The sequence below is a fragment of the Mus musculus genome, chromosome 1, assembly GCF_000001635.26.
Source record: "Mus musculus strain C57BL/6J chromosome 1, GRCm38.p6 C57BL/6J".
NCBI classification, from domain to species: Eukaryota; Metazoa; Chordata; class Mammalia; order Rodentia; family Muridae; genus Mus; species Mus musculus.
This window is the reverse complement of record NC_000067.6, coordinates 60,503,396-60,530,279: the sequence shown is the minus strand read 5'-3', so window position 1 is coordinate 60,530,279 and position 26,884 is coordinate 60,503,396. Positions and strand designations below refer to the sequence as shown.

The window sequence follows — 26,884 nt, the reverse complement described above, 5'->3', positions numbered from 1 at the left end:
TGAAGACAGCTACAGTGTACTTAATTAAAATAATAATTAAATCTTTGGGCCAGGTGAGTGGGGGTCTACCGGAGCGAGCAGAGATCCCAACAACTAGATGAAGGCTCACAACTATCTGTACAGATACAGCGTGTACTCATATACATAAAATAAATGAATCTTAAAGAGAAACATTAAAACCAATGCATATCATGACTTAACTATAAACATGTTCGTTTTTACGGATATTTTAAAAAATAGTTGACTTACTAAGATTCAGATTTACTTCATTATTTTAGCTCACTACCTGTGCACATTCGGTGTTAATCAACTTTAAGTTTCAAATAGTTAATGATTCCTCAAAAACAGCTGAAAAAAGATTGTATATTGGGCATTTTCCTGGAAGAAGATCTGTAGGATTTTTGCAGATTCCTAGCAACCTCCCCAAAGGTTAAAACTCACCATACTATATTACTAATTTCTTGACCTTAGGAGAGTGTTTCTCAGTATCGCCTTCTTTGTCTCAGCACCATGGGCAGGTAATTAAAAATACATATTCATTTATTTGAACTGGAAAGAAGTTGACTTTTCGTAAATTGCTTCTGAAAAATTATGTCTAAGGTTAAAGAAGAATTTCTCGGCTGTTTTTTGAAATAAAACACTGAGTAGATTGAGGATCACATTCATTTGATAGCATCAAAATCAGGATGAAGGACTAGAGAAATAGCTTAGTAGTTAAGAACACTGGCTGTTCTTGCAGAGGACAGAGGTTTGGTTCTCAGCACCTGAGTAGCAGCTCATAACTGTAACTCCAGTTTTAGGGGATCCAGCTACCTCTTCTAGCCTCTGCAGGCACTACATGCACACATGGCACATATCTTAGTCAGGGTTTTACTGATGTGAATCGACACCATGACCCAGGCAACTCTTATGAGGACATCATTTAATTGGGGCTGGCTTACAGGTTCAGAGGTTCTGTCCATTATCATCAATGTGGGAGCATGGCAGTGTCCAGGCAGGCATGGTACAGAAAGAGCTGAGAGTTCTACATCTTCATCTGAAGGCCGTTAGAAGATTGACTTCCAGGCTTCTAGGATGAGGGTCTTAAAGCCCAGGCACACAATGATGTCACACTTCCTCCAACAAGGCCCTACCTACTACAACAAGGCCATACTTCCTAATAGTGCCACTCCCTGAGCCAAGCATATTCAAATCATCACAGTACAATTAGATACATTCAGACAAAATACTCATACACATGAAAATGAATCTTTAGAAACAGAATGGAGATGGGGACTGACTGTATATGTCTCCCCAGCCACAGAGACCGGGTGCCATTCCCAGTGCCACTGAAGGCAGCTGTGGTAGCACCTAACTGTAACCCCAGCACTCTAGAGGTCATCTTCATTTAAGGTTATTTTCTGCTGTATACAGTGAGTTTTACTCAGCTTGGGCTACAAGGAGAATATATCTAAAAACAAGATGGGCATTATTTAATAGAGTTATAAAATCTCAAGATAGCATCCTAATGTAACTTTATAATTCTACAAATAGAATGCCTGAAGTTCAGTTTTTGTTTTTTCAAGACAGGGTTTCTCTGTGTAGTCCTGAGACTTGTTTTATAGACCAGGATGGTTTCAAACTCACAGAGATCTGCCTGCCTCTGCCTCCAATGTGCTACCATGCCCAGCACCAGAGTTCTTTTTTAAAACTTGAACTTATTTTATATGACATTTATACAGAAGTTAGTTGTAAAATACTACTCTAGCTTTGAACAGTTGGATTTCTTTTTCATCCCCCCTCCTCTGTCATGGTTGTGATTTTCTGTTCAGATACCCATTTTTTCTTATTGTAGAAAAGTTACAGGTGAAAAAGTTACAGTGTCATTGTAAGAAGGTGGTAAGGAATAGGAGTGTGACCTGGTGGTAGGTTTGAGTGTCTGCTATGCACAAGGCCCCAACACCACAAAGGAAGGGAGGGAATGAAGTTCATGATTGTCCTTTATAATAGGACATTAATGAGACTATGGTAGATCAAAAAACATAACCCTTTGAGGTAAGAGACGACCAAACTCTCTTCATGGTTCTTTACCATGTCCATATTCATATACTTCATAGTGAACTTATGTAGAATGAAGCCGTTGACTAAATGACGTATTTGAAAAGATATTTACCCTGAACTGTGATAGTTTTGAGTCCGTGGTGTGCTAAAATTAAGTTATGTATTTAGAAATTAGAGATAACTGATGAAAACCATTATGTTTTTCCTTGTGGCTATCATTTAGAAGAAACTTCAGCTTTTTTAATATGTGTGCTGGATAGTTTTATGTCAACTTGGCACAAGATAAAGTCATCTGAGAGGAGGGAAGCTCAAGAAAATAATTTCATAAGATGGGTCGTAAGCAAGCCTGTAGGGCACATTACTAATTAGTGATTGATGGGGAAGGGCCCAGCCCATTGTGGGTGGGGCCACCCCTCGGCAGGTGGTCTTGGGTTCTCTAAGAAAGCAGGCTGAGCAAGCCATGGGGAGCAAGCTAATAAGAAGCACCTGACCATGGCCTGTGCATCAGCTTCTGCCTCCAGGTACCTGCCCTGTCTGAGTTCCTGTCCTTTTCTTTTAAATGTTCCTTTAGATGACAAACAATGATATGGAAGTGTAAGCTGAATAAAGCCTTTCCTGTCTAACTTGCTTTTTGGTCATGGTGTTTTCATCACATCAAGAGAAACTCCAAGACAGTATGGCAGTTCACTCATCTTTTTCTGTAATGAAAACCCACATTAATACAACTTGTTAAACTTTATTCTTTTAAAGAGTTTGGATTCTGACAAGCCCAAAGAACCAGTAAAAAGATCTCCTCTTCGCCAGGAAACAAATATGGCCAACTTTTCTTACCGCTTCTCCATATACAACTTGAATGGTAAGATTTGCTAATGTCAAGTTCTATAATATAGGAATAATAGAAATGCATTACTAAATTATATATGTAACTTGACTGAGTTTTGTTATTCTTTTTTAAAAAGTTGTGTACATACTTTGTGTGTGTGTGTGTGTGTGTGTGTGTGTGTGTGTGTAGGTATACACACGAGTGCAGGTCCCAGTAGACTACCAGTAGACTAGAAGTGTCAGATAATCTTGAAGTTCGAGTTGCGGTGGTTGTAAACCATCTAATATTGGTGGGTGTTAGGAATGGGGCTCAGGTTCTCTGCTTTTAGCTACTGAGCCATCTCTTCATTCTGAGTTAACTTATGCATATTCAATCACAGAAAAAGAAACTAGAACATAACATGTATGTATGTCTTGTCATGTATTTAATACTTGATACTGTGCATGCTAAGGAGAAAGCCCACAGCAATCCCACTGTATTGTTTTCTGGCTGGATTAAAGTCTAAAGAAAAATTTTCTTAATGATTTAAAAGTCAGTCCATGTGACCTGTATTTAATGTACCTAGCCACTTCTTAGTGTTTGCAATACATGTTCTGATTTTTTAAGACTTTCCTCTTTATGCCCTTCTCTCTTTTGGTAATAACCATATCTACATGGATATTGATCATATTGATAGTTGCCTTAGGGTTTCTATAGCTGTGATGGAAGACCATAACCAAAAGCAAATTGGGAAGCAAAGAATTATTTGGCTTATACATCTTTCATTGAAGGAAGTCAGGACAGGAACTTAGACAGCAGGAACCTCAAGGCAGGAGCTGAAACAGGCATGGAAGGATGCTGCTTACTGGCTTGCTTCCCCTGGCTTCTAATGAAAGCCAGGATCACCGGCCCCAGGATGGCACCATCCAGCTGGACTCCACTAATTAAGAAGCTGCCTTACAGCCAGCCTTATGAAGGCGTTTTCTCAATCGAGGTTTCCTCCTTTTGGATACCTCTCACTTGTGTCAAGCCAGCACAGAGTACAAAGTACTTGAAAGATTGGGATAAAGCCATGGAGTAGTACAAGGTGTTTTCAGCATTTTGTCTTTAAACTTACAATTTTATTTTCTTTACCAGAGATCTTAAAGGATAGGCTATTTGCTTCTAACAATTCTCTCAAGACTTAAAACAAAACCTGTTAAGTACTTGATTTGATTGATTTTAGGTCCAATGAAATGTATTGTTTTCCTTTTTTTTTTTCCCCCACTGCCTATGGCTAATTTATAATAGAATGTATAGATTTTGATTATGTTCTGAAACTTTTGTCTTCTCTGTAGAAGCTCTGAATCAGGGTGAGACTGTGGACCTGGATGCCCTGATGGCTGACCTCTGCTCTATAGAGCAGGAGCTCAGCAGCATTGGCTCAGGAAATAGTAAGCGTCAAGTCACAGAACCAAAAGTTCCTCAGAAGCTACCTGCTGGCCGACATACGTCAAAACATGGCACCCTGAGAGGACCGTCATCTTCCTCTAATAGAACAACTAAACCTTCCCATGCTAACTACTCCCTGGATGACATCACTGCTCAGTTAGAACAGGCTTCCTTGAGCATGGATGAGGCTGCTCAGCAATCTCTGGTAGAAGATCCTAAGCCTTTAGTGACAAATCAGCACAGAAGGACTGCATCAGCAGGCACTGTGAGTGATGCTGAAGCGCGCTCCATCAGTAACTCCTCCCGGTCAAGCATCACCTCTGCAGCCTCCAGCATGGATTCTCTGGATATTGATAAAGTGACACGCCCTCAAGAGCTTGATTTGACCACACACCAGGGGCAGCCAATTACTGAGGTAAATAGAGAAAATTTCTCTCTGTTATTTTGGCCTTAAAATGCAGAGAAATGGCTGTGTTTAGTTTTGTTTTAATATAGTTTGATTGACTTTCTTACTTCTTTAACATTTAAAATTTATCAAAAGTACCTCTCAGCTAAATAGACCACAGGAGTGTACCACCAGACATAGCAGCGCCACAAAGATGAACTAGAAGAGGCTTACAGTTTTCTTTTGTCTTTTGATTTGTTAGAATCCCTTGAATTAATGCCAGTTATTCCATGTGATTAAAATATTAATTATGATTTGAAAAGCCATAAATAGCTAAAAAGCTGATAATTTTTTTAACATGATTAAAGTAAGGTCATAAGGGCATGTAAATCTTCATTGTAGTCCTCTAAGTTTGCTCCATTCTATTATTAAAGGGTTAGTTAGTATGATACAGCAGAAAGAGATGCTGGACTTCCAGAACATGTGTCTTTGTCATTTGGTACCCATGGAACTCAGGTGAGTTATTCATATTCAGTCTCTCCAGACATCAGTTGCTCGTAAGGAAAATGCAATTTCTATTACTTGGTGTGCCTTCCTCTCTTCCTCAGAGATGATTCTGAGACTCAAAATACAGGTGATGGAGGGTGACATTTTCCTGAGTGCCGTGGGATAAGAGTGGGGGATGGATTTGTGGTAATATATTTAACAAAAGAAAGAGGTTTCTTTCTTGATTTCTCTACATTGAGAAGATAGCAATTTTGTTATATGATAGGAACAAGAAAGCAAATGAATGGAGCAGAACAACACCAGCCTTTCCAGTGAGCTTGTATCTACAGCTCTAGTACAAAGTAATAGAGTGTGTGCATTATTACCACAAGTGCAAGACACTCTGAAACACTGTTGAGTTACAGAGACGCTTGAAATGTGCACTATCCGCCATCATTAGACTCTCCCCTGCCCAATTAATTTAATTCTTTAGATTAACTTAAACTATTCATTAACTCTGGGTATGTACCCAAATGCTTAGCTTTGTTTAGGTGCTGTGGAGCACAGAAGAAGCATTGACTATCATTGTGGTTTAGAGACAAATGAACGGTTACACAGAAAGCACACACATTATATAAGCCTAAAGAATAAACCCTCATTTTCTAAAAATGGCTCTTGTCTACATTCTGTATTCTATAGAGAATTTGAAAACCAGTTTCTCCTTTATGAAGAAACCTAATATCTATTTACTTCATGGCCTACAGCCTTGTCTACACCAGCTCCTCTGTGTTTCATTTCATGCCTGTCAGACTTACCTGAGATTTAAGGGAGCAGTGTTTATTAGAGATGTGGTGTTCTCTTCTTTGTCTGGTTTGTTATTACTTCCTTTCTGTCCTATTATTTTGAGTTAGGTCAAAATGCATGAGAACAGATCTGAACTAATTACTAGACTGTCTGTCCTGTCCCTCTGTTTTTCTGTCTGTAAAATACCAATCATTAAGTTCAAGCAGTGTAAGGGAATATAAAGTGAAAAGTCCCAGCTCTCAGGAAACACGATAAATACTCATGGGCAAAGATAAAACACTTGGTGGTGTAGCGTTTAATATAATATTTTAAATACAAAGTTTGATAGGTAAATTTTGATAGGAATGGTCTAAAATCTTATCTGGCCCCCCTCTTACCTTTTCCAGAGTGATTTAAAAAATGGTTTAATAATTTTCTTCAATATTCTTTTTTTATTGATATACTATGTTGTGATTCAAATAGGAAAAACAGAGATGCGCTCATTAGATCCAAACCCCATATATCAAATAGTCTTAAAATCAAATCAAATACAACTTTGAAAATTATAATTAGCTTTTCATACATGGAATTAAATAGTTCTTTCAGACTTACTAAATATTTTCTACCATACACATGTCATAATTTGCTCCCAGAAATAAGCACTGTCTAATCTTGGAGCTAGTTCTTTTTTTTTTTTAAGATTTATTTATTATGTATACAGCTTTCTGCCTGCATGTATGTCTGCAGGCGAGAAAAGGGCACCAGATCTTATTTTATATTGTTATGAGCCATATGGTTGCTGGGAATTGAACTCGGGACCTCAGGAAAAGCAGCCAGTGTTCTTAATTTCTGAGCCCTCTCTCCAGTGGAGCTGGTTCTTATAACATTTATCCCCATATCTTTAAACTTTGCTGTGTATCTGAGGTACTGATGTTGAAAGGTAGGACTATAGCTTGTCTTTAGACACCTCCCTTACTTCTCTACTTATGTTCCATGCTTTCTAGTTCTCCACTGTCTCAAACTTAGTCATTGTTCTTTATTTCCTTCCTTCTTTTTTTCTTTTGTGTGTGTGTGTGTGTGTGTGTGTGTGTGTGTGTGTGTGTGTGTGTGTGGTGGGGTGGTGAGTGGGATGGGTCTTAGAGATCAAGCAAGCACTTACACACTCCACCACTGAGCTAAATCCCCAGCCCGCCCAGAACACTCAATGCTTTTATTACATTGACTGCACTTGAAGTTCACAGCAAAACACTATAAAGAATATACTTGGGTTCCGTTGGGCTCAGTTCTCTCCTGAGCTACGTGTCTCTACGCTCTCAATCCACCACCCAATAAACATGGATCAGGTAATGCAGTTTGTAGAGCCCAGTCGGCAGTTTGTAAAGGACTCAATTCGGCTGGTTAAAAGATGCACCAAACCCGACAGAAAAGAATTCCAGAAGATTGCCATGGCTACAGCTATAGGATTTGCTATCATGGGATTCATTGGCTTCTTCGTGAAACTGATCCATATACCCATTAATAACATTATTGTGGGTGGCTGAGTCCTTCTCATCACGGGACGAGTGAGCCAGAGGGGGGGACAGGGGCATGAAGTAAAGCGTTGCCTGGATGCTGTGTGGTGGTTGTTTCTTCCTCCTTCCTATGAGGTTTTCTACTTCTCAATTAAAATAATTTCAAAATAAACACTTTTTCCATAACAACAACAACAACAAAAAAGAATATACTTTCTTTTAAGAGATAGCATTTTGCTTTTTAAAAACAAAACAAAAAAAGACCAGGCAAATAAAACCCTTCCTTTTTATCATGTTTATCATTTCCGCTTTTAATTTACAGCTGTTGATTCAGTCTTGTCTAGCTGGAACAGAAGTAATGTTCTAGTAATTTCTTTCCTATTAAACTTCATTTTCCTTCATTTATTATTTATGTCTTTTCTCTCAGATCATTAACCCTCTGCAGAGACGATTCTGCCTGTCTCTGGCATGAAGGGCATATGCCTGGCAGCCAGTATTCCAGCAGCCAGTTAGGGAAAAGAACAGGTTTGGATGTGGGATTGTTTCTCGGTGTGAACTTCATCTGATCCTTAGATTTCTCAGCACAAACACAGCTGACACTTTGGGCTAGGTAGATGAGTGGTGAGATGTTACCCTGGGATTGTAGGATGTTTGGCAGCACCCCAACCTGTACTCAGCAGGTACCACTAGTTCCCTTCCAATTGTAGATAGGATTACACACCAGTAAAAGATAAAATCATTTATCATCACCATTTGAAAATGTTATCTTTAGGTAGAAAATTCTAATAGCAAATTGGAGCTCCTTTTTTCAGGAAAAATAACCTTGGGTTTTCCCTTCCCTAACATCTTTTCCTTGGGAACATACTGAATTAAGATTAGTTATAGATGGCTAGTGCAGGAGACTAAGTATGAGTTCTTCAGCCTAGCTGCAGGGTAAAACACAGTTTCAAACAAAACAATCAAAGATTGGTTGTAGAGTATTTCTAGGTGGGGCCAGAGAGGTAGCCCAGTGGTGCATTGCTTACTTAGCATAGACAAGGTTATACATTCAGTCTCCAGCACCAAAGAGAAAATGATTAAAATCACCCCCAGATTACTAAGTGCATACAGAACAAGAAGAGTGCTATGAAGCACATTGTAAGACCCTAACTTCCTCCTATATGGATGGTATAGCTTTTGTGAGTATGAACATGTCTCAGAGGGGCCTTAGACTTACATTCATTACTGTAAGATACTACTGCTTCCTGTGCAGTGTGACATTTTCACAATCCTTGGTCATTTCTGTTCTTACCAATGTGGTCTCTTTCCGCACAACCACCTATCATTTAATAGTTTCCAGAAAGGTCCCTTGTGAACAGCATGGACTCTGAAGATGATATGCCTGAGGTTGCAGAACTGAGTGGGCCGGCCCGTTGGGGCCTATGAATGAATGTCAGCCTGAACATGCGTACATTGCTGATAGACAGATGCAGAAGGAACTCTAGGGAGGGCGTGCTTTCTCAAGCACGCTTTCTGTCTGTGTAGTCCCACTTGTTACTACGCTGCTTCTGAGCACTCGCACACACATGACACAAAACCAGTGCTGTTCTGCTCTTCTCCAAGTTAGAGCAGCAGTCAGCTGTCATTTGGCCTTTCAGTGCTTACTACACAGATACACAGTTTGTGTCTTCCAGAAACTATCCTTGTCTGCTTGTAAGTTTGATATCTTTTTAAACTCTTTATTTTTGTTTTAGTGAGATTTGGAAAGAAAGTAGAAATACCTCATTAGTATCACTACAGCCTCTTGACTTTTGGAGTGCCCCACTTGACTTTTGGAGTGCCGCACAGTAGAGTCTGCAGACTATGTTTTAATCATATTCCTTTATACTGACAAATCCAATTTTTAAAAATATTTAAAATTTTTTTTCATAGAATATATTTTGATCATATTTCTCCTCCCTCAATTTCTTCCAAATTCTCCTTACCCATCCTCTCTGCCTTAAACAAAAAATAACAATAAAAACCAAGAAATACACACACACATATACCAAAAAACCTCACAGAAGCAAAAACCAAAATAGGCTAAAGACTAATAACAAAAATGTCCAAACAAAGCAGAATGGGACAGAAACTCTACAAAAATGCCACTGAGTTTGTTTTGACCAACTACTGCTGGACACAGGACCTGACTTGAGGTATGGTTAATATACTCTGTGAGACTTCAGTGGAGAAAACTGATTTTTCCTTTGCCAGAGGGTATCAATTGCAGATAGCTTCTTTAGGACAGGACCCCATGTCCACTTCCCCGTCTTAGTGCTGGGACCCCATCTAGCTTAAACTCTTGCAGGCCTTGTGTGTACTGTCTCTATGAGTTTAGATGTGCATCCGTCCTGTTATGTTTTGTGTGTATTTTTTTCTAAGCTGTTGGGAGTTAGCTGCATTTGTCATCACCTTTTTCTGTTTGTCATGCCTACTACCATTTCTAGTTCCTGAGAACAACATTAACCATATAGAATTTATAGACTTCTTTGAACTAATAACTGAAATAGTGATATAGAACATGTTTAATGGATAGTACATAGAAAAGTAAAGAGAGTCTTAATGTGACAAAGCATATGGCATGAAGACAAAACAGAAGTAGTTTATGCATTCCATAAGTAGCTACTTAATATCATACCGATTCTCAGTGCCTAAGCACCACACTTGATTGCAAAGAATAAACTGTCATCAACAGGGACTGGAGAGATAGCTCAGTGACTAAGTGCTTGATATGAAAGCATGAGAACCTGAGTTCAGATCAAATAGCATCCCTGTAAAAACTGGGCACGATGTACAATGATACAGGTCTGTACCCCAGTGCAGAGGGGCAGTGACTGGTGGATCCTGGAGGTTTGGTAGCCAGCCACCATTGCCAAATCAGTGAGCTCCAAGTTTAGTCCCTGTCTCAGCAAATATGGTGGGACATTATTGAGGAAGATGTCGGACATCAGCCTGTGACTACATAGGCGTACACAAACACATCACACACTCAAGGTCATTAATCACTTTGAAGATTAAATACAGAATGTTTTACAACTCAAAGGCTGACATCTTTGAGGGGAAAGAGCTGCAGAGACTTGAGGAATTAATGGGTGGCTAGGAAGTGGCCCAGCTGCCACGTGCGGATTGAGGAACTTTGGCAGTACAGAGAAACAAGAGGCAAGAGGCAGGTCAGCCAGACGAGTTGAACATTCTTGCTCCTTCCTTACCTGGTGGGTTGACCTGTTTCACTGTCAGACATACTGAAGGAGGAATGAGACATGCTTAGCTTCTTATAAACATGAGAGGGTGGGTGGGAAATAGGAATTGAGTACAGAATACACTTTGCTGGTTGAGATTCTTTGTAAGGGAAGAGGGAAGAGGGAAAGGCAGAAGCTTGAGGTGCTGGGGGCGGGGCACTGGTTTTGAGGGATAGCTAACATATTGGTAGGAGGCAGACACAGACTGTGGACAGTGTGGCCCAGGGCAAGTAAAGGCTCATGAGCATACACTGCTTCTGGACAACATGGCTGCGAAGGTCTTCTGACAGCTGGATTGTCTAGACGTGAATAAGGCTATTCTTAAATTGTTAAGGATTAGGCAGATCATCTGGTTCTTAATTTTCTTTCTAATTTTTGTGTGAAAGAATAAATGGTAAAAATTTTTCTATTTTTTCATTGCTGTTTCTGTCATTTGAGTGATCCATTTCTCTTGTGCATGAGTAGGAGACCTGCTCTTTTCACCTCCATTATCTATCATTTTTTTCCTTCCTCCGTTTTCACAGCATGCTATCTCTCTGAGCTGTCCCAGTAAGCAGGCCAAGCACCACTCTGACTTCACAGAAGAGCAGGCTGAGCTGACACCTGTAAGTTCTATAAGCATATCTGGGGCAGTTTAAATCAACGAAGAAAAATAGATTCATTAGAATTCCAAATGATGATGTCTGATCATATAATTACATCAGCTTTTCTTTTGTTTAAAAAATTTAGTTATTTAAAAAGACTTGTGGTGGCACATGCCTTTAATCCCAGCACTCGGGAGGCAGAGGCAGGCAGATTTCTGAGTTCGAGGACAGTCAGGGCTACACAGAGAAACCCTGTCTCGAAAAAACAAACAAACAAACAAGCAAACAAACAAACAAAAAAAGACTTGTAAATTAAAAAAAAAAAAATCCTCCATCAAAATTAACCAGACCCAAAGTCTACACAACTCAAAGACTTTCCGTACAGTGAGAATGGGCATTAGGAATGGCAGCTGTGGAGCTTCACATTAGATTCTACACTTTCATTATTGAATACAGTTTATGTACTTATCCACCACCAAAAACCAAAGCAGAACAACCCATGACAGCCAGAACTAGAAAGACAACTTAGCTTCATATGCTCCTTCATAATCCATGCCACTACCTGCATTCAGATCTTCCTTAGCCCGTCATATTTAGCATTTTGTCTTCTTTCCTTTATGTTGTACTGTAACTAGTGTACATTTGTTTATATATATTTTTTATTGGCTGGAATCTGTATATGAGAGTGAACATATGATTATTTTTCTTTTTGATTTATTTGACCTCAGTGTTATGCATTCTAAGTCCATCCATTTTCCTGCAGAATATTTTATGATAGCAAATATACTATATTGCTACCCCTCAGTAGGAATAACAGATAAGACAGTCTGTAGGAAAATTCACAGGAAATTATTATTACACAGGAAAGGAATCTTCACAAAGGAAGATTTTAAAGCACTACTGCAAGCACTGCATGATTTCCACCATGGCTGCATTAATTTACACTACTCCCATTAACTCTTGACATCCCCTCCACCACTGCTGTCAGATTTGTTGACAGACATTTTGATTAGTGTGAAGTGGTATCTCAAAGCACATCCATCCATCCATCTATCTATCTATCTATCTATCTATCTATCTATCTATCTATCTATCTATCTATCTGGTTTTTTTGAGATAGAATTTCTCTGTGTAGCTCAGGAACTCACTCTGCAGACCAGGCTGGCCTTGAACTCACACAGATCTGCCTGCCTCTGCCTCGTAAATGTTGGAATGAAAGGCATGCATTACCACCACTTGGCTTCACAGTAGTTTTGAGTTGCATTTCCCTGATTGGGTTTTGGGTTTTTTCCCCCATGGTGCTCAATATCTGTAATTCTTTGTAAGTTCTGGCTGTCAGTGCCTTGCTGAAGTGTAGCTAGGGAAGATTTCCCCCCATTGTGTGGGCTGTCTGTTAACTCTGCTGATTGCATTCTCTGCTATGGAGGAACCTTTTATTGTTGAGCAGTCCCATCTGTTGATACTTGGGGTTAGTTAGTTCCTATGTGGTTGATGTTCTTTTGAAAAGTTCTTGCCTACCCCATATTTTGAAGGCTATCACCTGTGTTTTCTTCTAAAAGTTTCAGTGTTTCAGGTTTTAAATTAAGCTCTTTCATCCATTTTGGATGATTTTTTTTTTTACAAGATGAAAAATATAAACAAAATATTCTGTAGGTAGAAATAGAATTTTTCTAGCACTGTTTGTTGAATTTTTCAAATAAAAATTAAACCAGTTTTTAAAGAGAATGATCAAATCCTGATAGTCACCTTATAATACAGTGCTTTTGAATGGTAACACTCAAGGTAGACTACCTGATATAGGAGGGGGGTTTTTTTGTCTTTTTTTTTTTTTTTTTTTTTTTTTAAGAACCACTTTAAAATTCTGAATCTAAGGGCCTTCATCGGCTTCTGTAAGCACTAAGAGATTTAGCTATTCTTCAGGGTGGGGCCATAAGGTGCATTGTTTCTTCTGCACTGGTACTTAACTAAATACCTAGTTTCTTCAAAAATGTATTCTCTGGCTAGTGGTCATTCTTTTTACCATGCAGTGGCTCTCAATCCCTTTCATTCTCTTTTAAAAATAACGAATGCTTTATCACACTATCTTTACTACTTCCAACAAAATTCATAGCTACCATAATCTCCTCCATCCCTGCAATGTAAAAGGATATAATGCCTTAACATTTAGGATTTAAAAAAAAAGCAAACCTAAGTAATTTATATAAAAATATGTAATGTGTAAAGAATGCAAGATAGTAGTGAAAATCCATCTGTTCTTAAGCTAGAGTTCTCATCGAAATGATCCGTAGTTTGATTGTTAAAAAACACAAAAAAAGAAAGTAAAAAATGAATGGTTCCCAGAATTCTAGTGTGCTGGGATGGTAACAGACACGTGTATGGTGGATGGGAGGTAGCCTTAACTGGAGTAGTGAGATGGTGTGCTAAGACAGGGGCAATGGAAACTACAGAAGACCTTGAGTTCTTCCTGCCTTAGCAAAACTGAGTGCTTGGATTATAAACATTCCCCATCATCTGACTTGAGATAAGTTTCTAGCTGTAGTTATGGTCTTTTGCAGTTTTAAATGAGATGGTATAGTAAGAAATTATTTTTGATATTTGATTTTTATAAATATACATTTCTCAGTCTTTATTAATGAAGTTCAGTGAAATTCCTGTATTTTGTATTTTAACTAATACAGCATTTAGTTCTTAATTTTGTTCAAAGGAATTTCAGATCTCAGTGTATCTGACACTGCCAGTTGTGATACTGGAGGCTCTTACTTCAAGCTAGGGTTCCATTAGTAATAGTTTTCATTATTATAAACAGTTCTTCATAAGTTTTACACAAAAAACCTATGGCCGGGTTGGGCCAACATGAGCAACATGGGTAAGAGGAGGTGAATATAAGCAAAGTACTGTGTTTATATGCACAAATGTCATCAAACCCGTTATGTTTGATATTGTGAAACATAATAAAATAAAAACTATAGAATTTTCTCAATCTATTTTAAAGACAAAATGTTCCAAAACCCATTGAAAATTTATATTATACAAAATTATTTTGTGTTTTCATATAAAGTATACAAGATTTTTCATCCATGATTTTCCATGTGAGGACATAAATGTCCCGTGGGATGAATCTGTACTTTTTGATGTTGTACTGTGCTTTAAGACAGCTGGCATTTCAAACTATCTTCTCAATAAATACTGTTAACCCCTCCTCTTGTCTTTATTGTGAATGCTCAAAATACCCTCCCCATTTTTCTGAGATACCAAGTTAAAGGCAGTGCTCACTACCTCTGAGAATCACTTATCTCAAATACATGCTTTTTTTTTTTTCATTTCCTCTACTCATCCCACCCTTTTCAGCCTCCAACTCATCCTCCAAGACGGTACATGTTTGCAGGAATACTTTACTGAACTCATAATTTTGGCATAGGTGTTCGCCTGCTCCTCCCTCCCATGCCACCTAGCACAGCTGATTGTCGTTGTCAGTGGACAATACAGAAAGAGTTAAAGGCCAGGCAGCTCAGAGGAACAAGGGCTGAGTTTCTTGTTCTTAGACACGGCAGCAATATGTGACTGCCTTTTTTACTCCAGGGCCTGGTGTAGCTCCAGGCTTGAAGTTAGAGTAAAGAATGGCTGAACTGAGAGAGAAAAAGCATAGATGGAAGAGAAAATGAAAACATACAAGCCGTGAGTTGTTTATTTTTACTGTAATGCATTTGTGTCGGAATGTGTACCACGGTGTGCATATGGAGTTCAGAGGACAGTTTTGTGAAGTTGGGTCTTTCCTTCCACCTTACATGGAGTCTGGAGGATCACACTCATGTTCTCAGGCTTTTCAGAGCAAGTGCTGTGCCCTCTCGCTCACCAGAGTGTGTTTTGGTAACTAGCAGCATGTGCCAAGACACCTTGGCTGTTAACGGCACACTTCATTTCTCCCTTTACATCTTCCTCCAGTGAGAGGCTTGATCCTTCTTCCTTCTGAAAGTGAGTTAAGGAGCATTGTGTAGCTTGCTGATAGTAAAGAGGGAAATAGGTAATGTAAGTCTTTGCTTAAAAGAGAACTCATTTCAGCTCTGGTTTCTAGGTGCCTTGCCTCCTGTTACATTTATAGTTTAAAGAGAAGCAATATAGATTTGCCTCCCCTAAAAGGCCCTGACATTCTGCTTTTCTAGATTTTTCTATTGTTCAGTAAAACTTTCAACCCAAATAATCATAATACTTTCAGAGTATTGCCTCCATTGGCAAAGTACAGTTCAGTAGTATTTTCATAAGTCATTTTTTATTATTTATAGAAATAACTAAAACTCATTATGATGCTTAATGCATTTCTGGATCAGGTCTCCCTGCCCCCAAAATCCAAACTATGTCTTTTTTTTTTAATTATTTTATGTGTATGAAAATTTTGTCTGCATGTATGTCTGTGCACCACATGCATGCCTGGTGCCTGCGGAGGCTGAAAGAAGTCATCAAGTTCCCCTAGGACTGGAGTTACAGTTAGTTGTGAGCTGGAAATCAAACCTGGGTCGTCTGGAAGAGTGCCCAGTGCTCTTAAACACTGAGCCATTCCAAATGCTGACACCATTGCATACACAAGCAAGATTTTGCTAAAGGGACCCTGATATAGCTATCTCTTGTGAGGCTATGCCAGTGCCTGGCAAACACAGAAGTGGATGCTCACAGTCAGCTATTGGATGGAACACAGGGCCCACAATGGAGGAGCTAGAGAAAGTACCCAAGGAGCTAAAGGGGTCTGCAACCCTATAGGTGGAACAACAATATGAACTAACCAGTACCTCCAGAGCTCGTGTCTCTAGCTGCATATGTAGCCAAAGATGGCCTAGTTGGCCATCATTGAGAGGAGAGGCCCCTTGGTCTTGCAAACTTTATATGCCTCAGTACAGGGGAACACCAGGGCCAAGAAGTGGGAGTAAGTGGGTAGGGGAGTGCGGGGGGAGGGTATGGGGGACATTTGAGGTAGTATTTGAAATGTAAAATAAGAAAATACAGGGGTTGGCGAGATGGCTCAGTGGTTAAGAGTGCCAACTGCTTTTCCGAAGGTCCAGAGTTCAAATCCCAGCAACCACATGGTGGCTCACAACCATCCGTAATGAAATCTGATGCCCTCTTCTGGTGTCTGAAGACAGCTACAGTGTACTTACATATAATAAATAAAAAAAGAAAAGAAAAAAAAAAAGAAAATACCTAATTAGAAAAAACAAAAACACTGAGCCATCTCTCTCATCCCCATATCTTTAAAAACAAAACAAAAACAAAACATCATTAAATGGGCAAGGAGAACATGCACATGCCACCGCAGTTGTAAAGAAGTCAAAGGACAACTACTTTGGGGAATTGATTGTCTCCTTCCAGGATGTTTTGAGGTAGGGTCTCTCTTATTGTTTCTACCATGCTGTCTGTCTGTGTGTTCCAGTCAGTTCTCCTGTCCATGGAAATCTTGCCATGGGAATGCTGGGCTTATAGATGGGCACCACCACATCTAATCTTGTACAAGGATTTCAGGAACTAAACTCATGTTCATGTGTATTCAGCAAGCACTTTCACCTGCTGAGCCATCTGGTCCCTGGATCTGTTTCTTAAGCAACCACCAAAATATTTTCTGAAACCCAGGTGCTAAGATGATAATAACTGATTACCACATTAAGTACATTTTGTAAGCTTTTTTTAAGCTTATGTTAAAATTCATGTCTGGAATTATATTTCATAGCTTTCCTGGATGGTGTGAAGCAAATTTCTTCCTTCCTTCCTTCCTTCCTTCCTTCCTTCCTTCCTTCCTTCCTTCCTTTCTCCCCCTTTTTTTTCTTTCTATTCCCCGCCCCCCCCCCCACAGGGTTTTTCTGTGTACCATTGGCTGTCCTTGACTTAACTCTGTAGACCAGGCTGGTCTTGAACACTGAGATTCACCTGCCTCTGCCTCCTGGGTGTTGGGATTAAAGGTGTATGGCACTAAGACCCGGGGTATATTTCATTTTTTAAAACTTGAACTGCAAGGCCAGCAAAACAGCACAGTGGCTAAAGGCACGTGTCACCAAGCTCAGTGATCTTGGTGTGGCCCCCAGTGGTTACATGATGAAAAGAGAGACCTGACTTCTTCAAGTTATCTTTTGACTTCTACACTGTAGAATGTGTATGCCAACACACATACACACAAGCCATAGAGGCACCAGTTTTGTTTTTTTTTAACTTGAAATGTGGTTAAATTGAATAGATTCCATTATTTGGAGTCCTTTCTGGAAAAATAACTCGTAAGATAAATTGTGATAAGTTTTTAAGAAGTTATTTTCTTGGAAAAATGGCTCAGGGGATAAAAAGACACTTCTTGTATAGATGTGAGGACTAGAGTTTGGATCCCCAGAACCCAGATAAATGCCAAGTGGGCATGGCAGGCTGCCTGCAATCCCAGCCACTGCATATAGAGACAGGATTGCAGTAAAAGCTAGCTAAATAGACTAGTCAAATCAGTAAGAGACCCGACCCCCTTCTACACAGTGGAGAATAGTTGAGAAAGACATCAGCATCAACTTGTGGCCTGCACAGACAGATCCATGTAATCACCACACACCCATTTACCCACATGTAGAGATACAGGCACATACCACACACAGATTACTTTTTTCAAATTCATGCTGTGTCTTACATAGTTATGTAAAATATTTTTTCTCACGTGTAATGACAAAATAATGAGTGAATGACATCAGCAAAAGTAATAGCTAAAGGGGGTTGGGGGGCTGGAGAGATGGCTCAGCAGTTAAGAGCACTGACTGCTCTTCCAGGGGTTCTGAGTTTAATTCCCAGCAACCACATGGTGGATCATAACCATCTGTAATGGGATCTGACACATTCTTCTGGTGTGTGTCTGAAGACAGTTATAATTGTACATAAAAGAAATAAATCTTTTTTTAAAAAAAGTAATAGCTAATACTTATAAATTTTGTTTTCTAGTCTTTCTACTTCTGTGTACTCTCTGGTAAGGGCCAAGCAGTAACCTTAAACTAAATTTGAATTTCCAGAAACTTTTGCCTACCTACTGTTGTATGGATAAGATAACTGGTCTTTATCTTTGACTGTCGCATAAAGATAAATGAGGGCCTAGGAATAATTTTCTCAGTTCTTAATGTTTGACCTTTTTAGTGAAGATCATGATGAATTCCCCCGCCACACACACACCATTAGGTTTCTTTTTGTTGTTTGGAGAGAATGTATGAGGGACTGGTTATATAGGTTCATCCTGAACTAAAACTAGCTTTAGCAATACAAAGAAGTATCATATAACAGATTCAAAACACTGTGGGTTTGTGCTAAGTTTGTGTCTTTATAACAGTAACTCCAGTCTTTAATATGCTGTATCATCTATACGGAATTTTTTAAAGTATCTACCGATCTTGTACCTATTCACCGGACTTATTTCCAAAAAATTTGTCAAAGTAATGTTAGATTTATAAAATATACCATTTCTGATACAATACCTTCCATTCACCATTCATTGCTTTCAATGGTGAAAGTAATGACGTGGTATTAAATACTAATTCAAATTTGTTAAGGGATAGGCAAGTTCAGATGTTACACATGTCAAAATAGTCGTAGTTTAAGGATTAAATATAATATGCTTATGTACGTAAGCTTGCTTTACAGTGTGCTATTTAAGTTATCAAGAGCCTTGAGAGGTAGGTGAGTTCCGTTTGCAGTACGCACCCCAGGTGGCTCACACCTGCCTGCAGCTCCAGCTCCACATGCTCACGCAGACACACACATTCACATCATCTAAAGTAAAATGGGGGTTTTTAAGTTATTAAGAAGGTATAATTAGTAGTTAAGGACTACATTATGTGCATCATTGCTACGGAGAGATATTAATTGAATACATTTAAATCACTTCAGGGGCAAATATTCACTGTTTATTTTCTGTGAAAGTCCTTCACTTTGTAACACTGTCCTATAATGAAGGAATTAATAAAATTTTACTGGGAACAAAATGTCAGGAAAAATACATATGGGTATTTTTCCTCTTGGTGTGGCTTTCATTGAATTGATGAAAAATGGTTGCCTTTTTTTTTTTTTTACAATGTTTGTTCTAAACAGACTATACTGCTTAAATCTCTATAAATCTTACAGATTCTTAACAGGAAGAACTACATGTATTCATTGACCTTTGACACAGTTTGATTTGTGCTTTCTGCACAGCACTCTTGACTGCTGGCTTGCAAGCCAGGCTAGACTAGCTCCATGATCTTTCCTGCGTTACTCAGAGCAGCTATCAGCAAGTCACCTGGAACATATCTGTGGGCAGAGGTGGGGCTTTACCTCTCACCTCCTCTTCAGTTGTTGGTGTTCGTTTGGTTTTTTAAAATATTTTATTCTTGATGGACATATTCCACTCAGTTTACAAAAATAGATGTGAAATTAGTTATAGAGTCATTCTTGCTCTGTCTGTTTTATTTTAAAACATAAAGCCTCCACTGACTTCTCTTATTGCCTTTTTTGTTTCTCTCTCTTCCTGCACAAGCACTCCTATCTGGACAGGGAAACCTCCCTTCTTCTGAGAAACATTGCAGGAAAACCTTCCCATTTGCTGACCAAGGTGATGCCTCTGTTTTCCACATGCATGTAACTATGTACTGCCTGGTAGACAGAATGTAAGCTCTGGTTGTGTGTGCCTTCTTTGTCCCCCTTTCTTAGAGTAGCACCTTTGTCTTTAAAGCAGGGTGTTATTTCTCTTGCTGCAAGTAACTGTCTTCTTAATCTAACGACTGCTAATATTCAGAGCCAAAAGTGTCTGTAATTTTCACTGATTGTAACTTCTGCAGACGCCTTGTACTCCAAGTGTGTTGCACTTCCTCTAGCTTAATTTTCCATTGCATTTCAAAGCCTAACATCATTGCTTTAATTTAACTTTTGCTATTATTTATTTTATGCTATGAGTTGCTTTTGCAAGCTTTACAGTCCTTGCTCACATTATTACTTCTGGTTTAATTACATTTACTTGCATAGACAGAACTTTTATTTATATTAACTTAGTCTTACTGGAAGAGAAGATCACAATTTGAATTTCTCAGTTTTTTACCCTCAATTTAATTCAGTTCAGCTGGATTTTGCTGGGATACTATTTTAAAACTTAAAATCTTTTACCAATTCTCATTAACTAGGTAACAATAATCAGAGAGATGAATGGCTATTTCCTTAATCATTGTCTTAATCATTATCTTATTTAAATAGCACAGTGTTAAGTTCAAAAATGCCAGACTTGCTTATAGTTTCTGAAGAATAAACAATTTAGAAGCTATGTATGTTATTATATCTGAGAGGGTTTTTCCTTTCATTATTCATAGCATAACTTTAGGTGATAAGCTAACTGACTAAAATAAAAACTCCAAGCAGCAGCTCAAACAAAAAGGTGCCTTGACAGTGAGCAGCGAGACCACTTCTTCCCCAGTCTCCTTTCTAGATCAGCTCCAGAGTCAGAGAAGCCTCAGGTCAGGATCGCAAGGAATCTATGCAGGTTTTGGCCGCATACTTTCTAGCCTGAGAGACAACCTCAGAGTTTAATTATGCACTGTTCTAGAAGAGAGTGCAAGCTTTTGCCATGTCCACTGTCATCCATCCTTGCTCCCTTCATTTCCAGGTAGTTGGTAGCTGCTGGGGTTTCCTGAATATTATTAGCATCTTCCTTACTAACACTTCAGTCCTGAGAGATACCTCACCCATCTTCTCCCTGAGGCCCCACAATGTAGACACATTTTCTTTTTCTACTTAGGGTACTGCCATTCTCTCAGTGACAGGTTGAGCATTCTGATCACTTGTCACTTAGTGTCTCAAACCTATCATGAGCCTGTTGTGATCCTCAGAGTTTACTAGGTTGATCCATCCGTTCCATTCCCATTGCCTCATCATCAAACAGTCTCAGCGCTCACCCAACCCACTACAACTGTCTCTGACCTTGACCCACATCTGTTTTCTACACTGTTCCCAGATTGAATTTACATTTTACCACTTCTCTTACCTGTTTGTCTGATAATCTCTATTGCCCCTGGTACTGTGAATTCAACGAATTAGTATACAATGCTATAAACTGGACATATTCCTTACTCTTAGGAAACACACAGTCTCTTATGATGATAAAATAGCCAGGCATTGTGGTACACACCTGTAATCTTGAACTTGGGAGATAAAGGCAAATGAATCATTTCATCTCAGCTATACAATGAAATTGAGGACAGCCTGGAACTATAGGAGATCCTGTCCTCAAAAATTACATACACACATACACACACACACTCACAGGTGTATCTGTATATACAAACATGTAAAAATACCCAAGGTACATTAAGTGCTATGAAGGAAACGGGTAGAGAATACTGGAGATGGAACAGCACCATGGAAGAGGTAGGTGGCAGATGTTCCTAAGCAACTCAGACCAGAGCTCCTCAGATGAACCTTACGTTGACTGTTGTCAGAGCCCTCTCTACCAAAGCACCTGGCTCTTGTGAACTATGTGCCCTTCACTCTCTGGTGCTGGGTATTGAACTCAGAACATTTCATATACCCAACATATTCTCTGTCAGTGAGCTGTACCTTTTAGTCCCGAGTATGTGTACCTCTGACATACCAACCTGTCAGTCTGACTGGCTTTCTACTCTAAAGCTTGATATCCCAGTTCCCAGCCTCCAGATGTCTGCCAATGGTGAAGAACAATGCTAGGGGACTGGAGAGATACCTCAGCTGTTAAGAGCACTGACTGCTTCTCCAGAGGACTCGGGTTCAAATCCCAGCACCCACAAGAGAGCTCACAACTCTCTTAACTCCAACATACATGCAGGCAAAATACCAATGCAAATAAAATTAAAAAACAAAACAAAAGCATGCTAGTTGTAACCATCGCTTTCTTTACTTCAGAAAAGAGGCTTCTGCATTATGTCCTTAACAAACAGTTTTATTTATTGGTACCATAAAAGCTAAGACTATAAACTATTAAGGACAATAGAAATAGGTTATGGTATAATGAATGCATAGTCAAGCACGTAATAAATATGTGTATGATCTTAAGAAGACAGTAATTTTTGTGAGTTTTAGTTGGTACAGTGGCTCTAATTATATAAGCCTTTTATTTTTGTAGAAATTTAAATTAGTTATCATATATTACTGTGGTTCAGCAAGCTTTAGATATTTAATGTTCTCTTAATGAGTTTAATATAATTTCATGATTTCTTAAGAGACATAGTTAGCTATAATTCTTCTGATTCTAGGCTGCATTATACAGTATAGCCTCCAATAAATATTAAATTATCACTTCAAGTTCTCTTTGAGTTAATTTGTTACTTTTTAATTTTTGTAGTCTATGAAATGATTCCTGAGAAACTGCAAACCACTCTTTAGCGCCTTCGTTTCATTGTTTGTCCTGAGAATTTCTCAATTGCAGCCATTCTCTCCCCATCCCTCAGCCACTGGAACTGTCTGAGGCTGACATTCTGATGTTTATACCCCAGAGAACGTGGTTACCCAGCATTGGTTTTCATTTAATCATAAGATCTTTACCTAGTTTTTGTCCTTTGTGCAAATTTGAGGAGGGTTGGCATTTGATGGTTATTGATAGCCACACAGGAGTTTTTCCAGTAGAAAACGGGTTGTCTTTTGCTCTTTTAAGAGAAAAAGGAGAAGAGAGAGTTGTTTTTATGTAAGTGAGGTGTCTCTTACTATGTTTGGGATAGTTGTGAGACAACACGAAGAAAGGACTAGTGTACAAACAGAAGCGGCAGAAGACCGAAGGGTTGAGCTGTCGGCAGAAAACAGGATGCAGGAAGCTTTGTCCTCTGCACTAGTGACTGTAGGTTAGCACTGCCTTGATGGATTAGCTACTGGAAGTCTTCCATATATCGTCCACATACATCCACACAGATTTAGTGATCTGCCTCCTTACTGCACAACACAAAGAATGTAAAATGTAAAAGAAGGTAAGGTATGGCTTAACTAGAAAATGCAAATAGAAATCACAGAAGAGGAGCATGGCACCACGGGAACCATGGGTCATGCAGTCTTGATTATTTTTATTTACAGTTTGGTTTCCAGTAGTGAGACTCAGATCTCACTGTAGCCAGATTTGTTTCTTCAAAAGGTTTCTAGAAAGATCATCTTGCATTAAACTAGAGAAGAATAAACTAAAATTTACCTATCTTAGATTTAAACAGCTAGTTCTGAAATTTGATATTAACTTTCATAGAGCAGTTTATAAGGGCCTGAGATATAGTCCAGTAGTAGTTACTTGCTTATTATATGCAAGGTCATGAAAACAATTTTAAAAATGAAATTATATTGACCAATTTTTATAGATAAAAGAAAGGCTGATCTTGAATTTATTAGGAGAGCTTTACCTGTTTTGTATTTTAAAAATGACTCCTTCTTGATGTATACGTAGTGTAATTGATTAAATGTATGCTAATTGGTTACCCAGTTCGCTTCTTGTTCAGTACTTCTGTATGTGGAATAGGAGCTGATCATGAGCTTAAGCTAACCCCTTGATGGAATTTGACAAGCAGTAGTATCCTAAAGTAAAATGGCAGTGTAAAAGCACTATTACTGTATTTGTAACTAATCAAAGTACAGTTATTTGTGTGTGTATATATATATATATACACACACACACACACATACATACACATATTCATTCTTAGGGCAATTTTGTTTATCATCCACTGTACTATGACAAGCAGTAGTTTCACTGCCCTGAAAGGCCTCTGCAGCCTGTTTAACAATCCTTACTTCCTTCTTAACCCCTGACAACCACTGATCCTTTTTACTGCCCTTCCAGAGCATAGTATAGTTGCAATTAATTATATAGTATGCAACTTTTATAGATTGAATTCTTTTACTTATTAATACATGGGCCCACTGTGCCCATTTGTTGCTTAATAGCTCATTTCTTTTTAGTGCTGAATAATATTTAATTGCCAGGATGCACTGTAATTTATCTATTCACTTACTAGAGGAAATCTTTGTTGCTTCCAAGTTTGGGTAATTCTGAATATATCATCTATAAGCATCCATGTGCAGGTTTTTGTAGACAGAAGATTGCAGCTGATTTGAGTGAGCTCCTAAAAGCATGACTACCAGACCATGTGGCAGTGGTCCATAGACTTCTGTGAGAATCAGCCAAATTGTCTTCCAAAGTGGCTGAACTTTTTTTGCATTTTTTTCACTAGCAGTGAGCAACAGTTCTACATCGTCACCAGCATTGGTTGCTGGTGTGTTGGATTTGGGGCATAGAAAATGTATAGGATCTTGTTCATTTAACTTGCATTTTCTGGGTGATAAGGACTATTGACCATCTTTTCATGTTTTCCTGAAGAGAGAGCTCAGTGGTTAAGAGTTGCTGCAGTTCCAGAGAACCCAGGTTCTATTCCCAGTACTCACATAGTGACTTACAATCATTTGTAATTCCAGTTCCAAGGAACCCAGTATCCTCTGAACACTGCAGGCACCACACACATGCGGTGCATGTACATATATGCAGGCCAAATATATGTACACATAAAATAAAATAATGGCAAATATATTTCTAAATATTTTACTTTTAGAAGTTCAAATTTATTTTTCAAATATATAAAGCATTGATTCCAATGCTTTCTCCCCGATAGACTTTAAATCTACTTTTCAGAGATATAGATAAAATGTGTAAGAGAATAGATTGGTAAATTTTCTTTCTTTGTAGCAGTTATTCATTCCAATATAAGTATGTGTCAATGGTGAATGCTTTCTAATGATTTTTTTATGAAGTCAGTTCCTAGATTATTTAAAGTATTTCAAGTTCCTCTATAGAGCTTTACTATGTTCACCAAAATTATGTATTATGTTTGACTGACTTAATAATGATCTTGTTTCTCAGTTCTAGAAGACTCCAGTCTAGAAACAGTTTTAGTAATACTAGTTTCTTATAACCTTTTTTCAAAAGATAAATCTTACAGTAAAGTGTAATCTATTTATTTGTTTAAAGGAAAGAACTGGGTCTTTTAGTCAGAGGAATATATCTATAGTAGCACAAGAACTAAGTATTAATCCCTTTCATTATTAAAATAAACTTCTTTGTTCTTTGACTATTAGGTTTACAGATAGTGTTTCCAGGCCTTGGTCAGTCAGTTAATTCAGTGGCTCCATTCATTGAAAGGGATCCAATTTCTGGCACATAAGCTCCCCTGGTCCCTGTTTCTTTAGTCCATGGGACAGTAACTTAAGCTTGCAAGGAGAGACAGCATAGTAGGAAATGGAAAAAGAAGAAAGCTATCAGAATTTTGGTGAGTAGGGGGGAAAAAATCAGTAAATGCATTTAATTTAACTTTTTTCCCTACTCTGGAAGTGTTAGCTTTTTATGAAGACTAACACATGGACTGTGGCATTTCAAGCACAATCCAGAGAGGATAAAATATGGCTGATATAATTCGGTTTTCCTTTGTTTTTGTTTTTTAAAGGAACAGTATTAAAAGATTGTAGAAGGTGGCAATTATATAGATATTTTAATGTTTTGTACTCAGAAACAGAAAATAATTCTTTATAAACAGAAGTTTATTTACATGATTTTTTTAAACTGGAAATTACAGCTATACTGTTTATTATGGCCTATTTCTGGAACGTACCAGTAAGTACTAGTGTTGAATACTGTATGCTATTAGAAAGTGAACAATGCTTTTAGATCTTTATAAGTTTTATTATCGTTTATAATCAGGTTTTCTGAAGTAGAATTACTTACAATTGTGTTGTTTGCAAAGTTATATTTAGCATTTAAAAAAACAACTTACTGATGGGTTAATAATTTGAATTTATTGACATGATTGTGTTGCATGATTTTCCAAATCAATAAAACTTAAAATATAAGGCAGCCTCTTGTTTGTATTAGCATATTGGTAAGAATTAATATTTGTACATATGCTTTTTGTTAAGGGCTTTATATTATTACAACTAAGTAGATTGGTTTTGCTGTATATATTTTTCCGAAGATCTTAAATTTCCAATGTAACAAAACTGTACAGAAGTCTTGCATAGACTCTGGAGGGAGTCTGCGTTGAGCGCTGTGTGAGCATAGCAAATAGGCAGCAGGAGAGGCTCACCCGCAGCCTTTCCCAAGCCCAGAGCTTGGAAGTTGGCTGCTTGATGTTGACAGAATCAAAGTTAATTTACCACATCGCAGGTTTCTTTCTTTTTCTCTGGAATATGGAAGCTAATCTTATTGCTGAACCTCTGCTCTCTTCTTATAGCAGGCCTATTTCATTCTGTGAACGGGCCATTTTAAAATTGTGCTTTATATACATGTGCAACATTATGTTCTTAATGAAATTCAGTTCAGTAGCCCCGAGGAGGAAGTCTTCGCTGTCCTTACCCTCTGAGCAGCAGTTTATCTGAAGTGCTTTGCATTTGCAGGAAGAACAGGCAGCAAAACTGAAAGCTGAGAAGATCCGAGTTGCTCTGGAGAAAATTAAAGAGGCTCAAGTGAAAAAGGTGACTTGTGGCTCTTGGCTGGGTTTGAAATATTTATCTTTTTTTTTTTTTTGTCCTGTTTTGCTTTATGAAGAATTTCCTTGTTTAGATATAATGTTTCTCTAATTTATAGAAAGGTAAAA

At 38.3% G+C, this 26,884-nt stretch overlaps 1 protein-coding gene and 1 pseudogene across 10 annotated transcripts in view; both read left to right on the top strand.

Annotated features, from left to right (window-relative positions):
- Nucleotides 1–26,884, top strand: part of Raph1 (Ras association (RalGDS/AF-6) and pleckstrin homology domains 1) — a 95,895-nt gene that overhangs the window by 36,795 nt on the left and 32,216 nt on the right. For 5 of the 10 annotated variants that reach the window (XR_373268.2, XM_017312876.2, XM_006496326.2 and 2 more), the window contains exons 3-7: nucleotides 2,791–2,896; nucleotides 4,180–4,688; nucleotides 11,220–11,300; nucleotides 19,789–19,863; nucleotides 26,685–26,762. Coding sequence is in view for 9 of the 10 variants with exons in the window: in XM_017312876.2 (XP_017168365.1) it covers nucleotides 2,791–2,896; nucleotides 4,180–4,688; nucleotides 11,220–11,300; nucleotides 19,789–19,863; nucleotides 26,685–26,762 (849 nt within the window). In the remaining variant the exon portion in view is untranslated. The remainder of the gene's footprint in view (nucleotides 1–2,790; nucleotides 2,897–4,179; nucleotides 4,689–11,219; nucleotides 11,301–19,788; nucleotides 19,864–26,684; nucleotides 26,763–26,884) is intronic. The other 5 variants (XM_006496323.2, XM_030243571.1, XM_030243573.1 and 2 more) reach the window with 3 other exon arrangements.
- On the top strand, nucleotides 7,194–7,626 carry Gm11575 (predicted gene 11575; annotated as a pseudogene).